The 3,404-nt window shown below is 43.3% G+C and overlaps 1 protein-coding gene across 1 annotated transcript in view; it reads right to left on the bottom strand.

The window, feature by feature from the left end:
• Window positions 1–255: 255 nt before the first annotated feature.
• Window positions 256–3,404, bottom strand: part of LOC111722102 (V-set and transmembrane domain-containing protein 1-like) — a 7,357-nt gene continuing 4,208 nt past the window's right edge. Inside the window, exons 3-7 of the mRNA XM_023507978.1 lie at window positions 2,040–2,135; window positions 1,925–1,952; window positions 1,679–1,716; window positions 1,550–1,581; window positions 256–444 (exon numbers count right to left, since the gene is read on the bottom strand). Coding sequence (XP_023363746.1) covers window positions 346–444; window positions 1,550–1,581; window positions 1,679–1,716; window positions 1,925–1,952; window positions 2,040–2,135 — 293 coding nt within the window. The 3' untranslated portion in view covers window positions 256–345. The remainder of the gene's footprint in view (window positions 445–1,549; window positions 1,582–1,678; window positions 1,717–1,924; window positions 1,953–2,039; window positions 2,136–3,404) is intronic.

Raw genomic sequence — 3,404 nt, 5'->3', positions numbered from 1 at the left:
ATTTTCCGCTCATTGGGCACAATAGGCCATTGAACTGAACTGAATCAATCTGGCCATTTTCTGTTTTGCTTGTTTTGCTTCCTGGAGGTGTTCAGTAATTATTTGCTGGATCAATAATTATTGATTATTTCCTTGAATTGTTCTAGGGGGAAATGTGGGGTGAGAGACAGTGTGGCAGAGATCTTGGGCAAGGGTAATCCACAAATAAGTCAGAATTTTTAAAGATGAGAAACTTAATTTTATTGATGTGGATTAGGGGTGAGGAACACAGAGCCCTTTGGATTTCCACATTCCAGTCACCCCACCTGCCTCCGTCCTCCCCCAGTAGCTCTTGGCATCTTCTTTCTATACTTTCAGTGACTCCTCAGTGGGGACAGAAACTGCCTCGGTTGGCGCATTGGCATTTAACTCAGCAAAGGTCACTCCTTGGGCCAGGTCTTCAGCCTTTGGGAAAAGAGATGGTTATGGATAAGTGTGTAGAGCTGAGGAGTCTAATATGGTAGCTGCTAGCCACGAAGAGTTATTTAATTTAAATTAATGGCCAGACACGGTGGCTCACGCCTATAATTCCAGTACTCTTGGAAGCCAAGGTAGGTGGATCCCTTGAGCTCAGGAATTTCAGACCAGTCTGAACAAGAGTGAGAACCCATCTCTACTAAAAATAGAAAAATTAGTCAAGCAATGTGACAGGCACCTGAAGTCCCAGCTAATCAGGAGCCTGAGGCTGAGGGTCACTTGAGCCCAAGAGTTTGAGGTTGCTGTGAGCTATGATGATGCCACGGCATTCAATCCCAGAATGACAGAGTAAGACTCTGTCTCAAAAAAAAAAAAATAATTAATTAAATAAAACTTAGTATTTGGGTCCTCAGTCACACCAGATGCATTTCAAATGCATAATAGCCATATGTGGCCTGGTGGCTGTCACCTTAGGCAGCACAGAAAGAGAACATTTCCACTGTTGTGGGAAGGTCTATGGACAGCACCATTCTAGAATGGCCATGCTTCAGAGGTTTGACTATAGCATTAATGGAACAACACAATTGATTAAAATTAGTGCAAGTATACAGTACTGAGAATAAAAACTACCATCTAATAGCTACTGATCATGTAATATTATAGTCTTGTAATATTATTATCAACAATTTATTCATCAATGCCATAAACCAAACATTTAAAATAGACCAGATCTTACATACAGATAGACAGAAGGAATAAAGTTCTAGCATTCAGTAGTATAGTACAGTGATTATATGTCAGTGATTAATGACAACTTTTTCTTGTTTTGTTTTGCTTTTTGAGACAGTTTCACTCTGTTGCCCTAGGTAGAGTGCTGTGGCATCATAGCTCACAGCAGCCTCAGACTCCTGGACTCTCAAAGCAATCCTCCTTTGCCTAAGACCACACAGATGACAGATGAATAGCAGACACTAGGAGCTGGAGTCCAGTTCCTCTGCTTAAGTTGGGGGCATTGATACAACCAGAGAATGGGTTTAACTAGCTTGTGGTGGTCAGTGAGTTCTTGGGGAGACCTCTAGGGGGCAGAACTCACCGAGAGAGATGTCCTTTCCATCTTGGAAAACTCTACATGCCAAGGAGAGAAAAAAAAATCAGTTCTCATATTTTAGGAATCAGAGTGCCTTTCTGTCCTGTGATTCTCTTAACTTCCTTTATCACTGACCTGTAGCCTCCTGCTCAGGAAATTTGGAACAGCTGGTTCTGAGAGAGAGAAAAAGCACATGAAAGTAAGGAATCTGTAAGGTCTGGGGTAGAGAGAGAATGAGGGCTTTGAAGAAGAGAGGGAGGTCACAGAATGAGCTGGGGTTGGAGGCTCAGGGTGGGTCTGGGTGTCAGTCATTTGTATACAGATTGGGTCTCTGAAGAAAGCCGGGGATTTAAGGGGAGCGTGAGGTGTGTCAGTATCTACCTCTCAGCAGATTCCTCATGTGATGACCCTAAAAAAAAATAAAAAATACAGGGAGGAATTTACCTGCTGAAAAAAGCCTTCACTCTCCCTCCCGCTTCCCGTTCTTTGAACGCACCTGGCTGAGTGCACCTGTAGATGAAGACCACTGAGAGGAAGAGGAGGATGAGGGAGATGCAGCTGACGATGGTGACGGAGACAATTCTGGTGTCTGCTGGGGGAAGGGCAGGTCAGAGATCAGCTTGGCTCCTATCACACACTGGTAGGGCTTAGCAGAGCGGCCAACAGGAGCCAGCCAGACAGCCAGGCTTCCAAACTTGGGTCTGCAGCTTCTGAGCTGGAACTTCTGACTCCTGGGGAATTTCCTTTCTGATTCGCAGTCCGTAAAGTGAGGATAGCAATAGTAGCTACTTTGTTGGATGGTAGGGAGATGAAAGGGGTCAGTACCTCTAGAGAGGGATAGAACCCTGCCTTGCACGAGGGAAATTCCCAATGAGTGTTTTCATCCAGAACAATAATACTGATCATTTATCATGAGTCAGTTCTGTGCTGGTTGCTTTGTGTGTATTCATTTTTCACCACCCAAGATGGATTGACTATCCCTATATTGAAAATTCATACCTAAATTAAGTCTAGGTAATAAAGAGAATTGCCCAAAGTCGCACAATCATTTTGGGCTTTTAATTCAGTTATGACAACTTTTTAAGCTAGGGTAAGGGGTACTCTGTGCTCAGCCCTGCAGGTGGGCATATGAGATAGATGATATTTTGAATCCTAGTGGTCCCTCAGTGGAACCAGAAAAACAAGTGTTACCCTTTAAATCTCTCCTTTTCTAGCCCATAGTTTCTTTCACCCAGGAGTTCAACAGAAATGAGAAGTTAAGTTGTTGCAAAACTTTCCTCATCGTATGGCCCCTTAACCAGTTGGGTCCACCCTGAAATGTGGGTATATCCTGGCCAAATAGTACATCACTCTTTACAGATTGCAAGAATAGGTGATAATGTACTATGCTATCGGCATCAGACTCAGCAATGGGATACAACTTGATGTGGGGCATAAATGAAATCACAGACACCAGAAAGAAATCCCAGGGTTGCTTTGAGGTTCGGTGATAAATTTCACCTCTGTCTATACATAGCAATTGGGTGGGGTCTTTTTCTGGTGGCTTTGGGGAATAACAGTATAGGCTGGGGACATTATGCCTATGGTTAAAGATATTTTGCTTAGAATTGTGGTGATACAAATTTGAACTCAGAAAGCACTTTTTTTCTTTTTTTGAGACAGCCCTGGGGTTGAATGCTATGGTGTCATAGGTCACACAACCTTAAACTCTTGGGATCAAGAGATCCTCCTTCCTCAGCCTTGTAAGTAGCTGGGAATACAGGGGCCTGCTACAACACCCACCTACTCTTGTTTCTATATTTAGTAGAGATGGGGTCTGGCTCTTGCTCAGGCTGGTCTCAAACTCTTTTTTTTTTTTTTT

The sequence above is a fragment of the Otolemur garnettii genome, unplaced genomic scaffold (genome assembly GCF_000181295.1).
Source record: "Otolemur garnettii isolate 467f Iridium unplaced genomic scaffold, OtoGar3 scaffold00212, whole genome shotgun sequence".
NCBI lineage: Eukaryota > Metazoa > Chordata > Mammalia > Primates > Galagidae > Otolemur > Otolemur garnettii.
The sequence above is the reverse complement of the archived record's forward strand: the minus strand, read 5'-3'. Positions and strand labels throughout refer to the sequence as shown.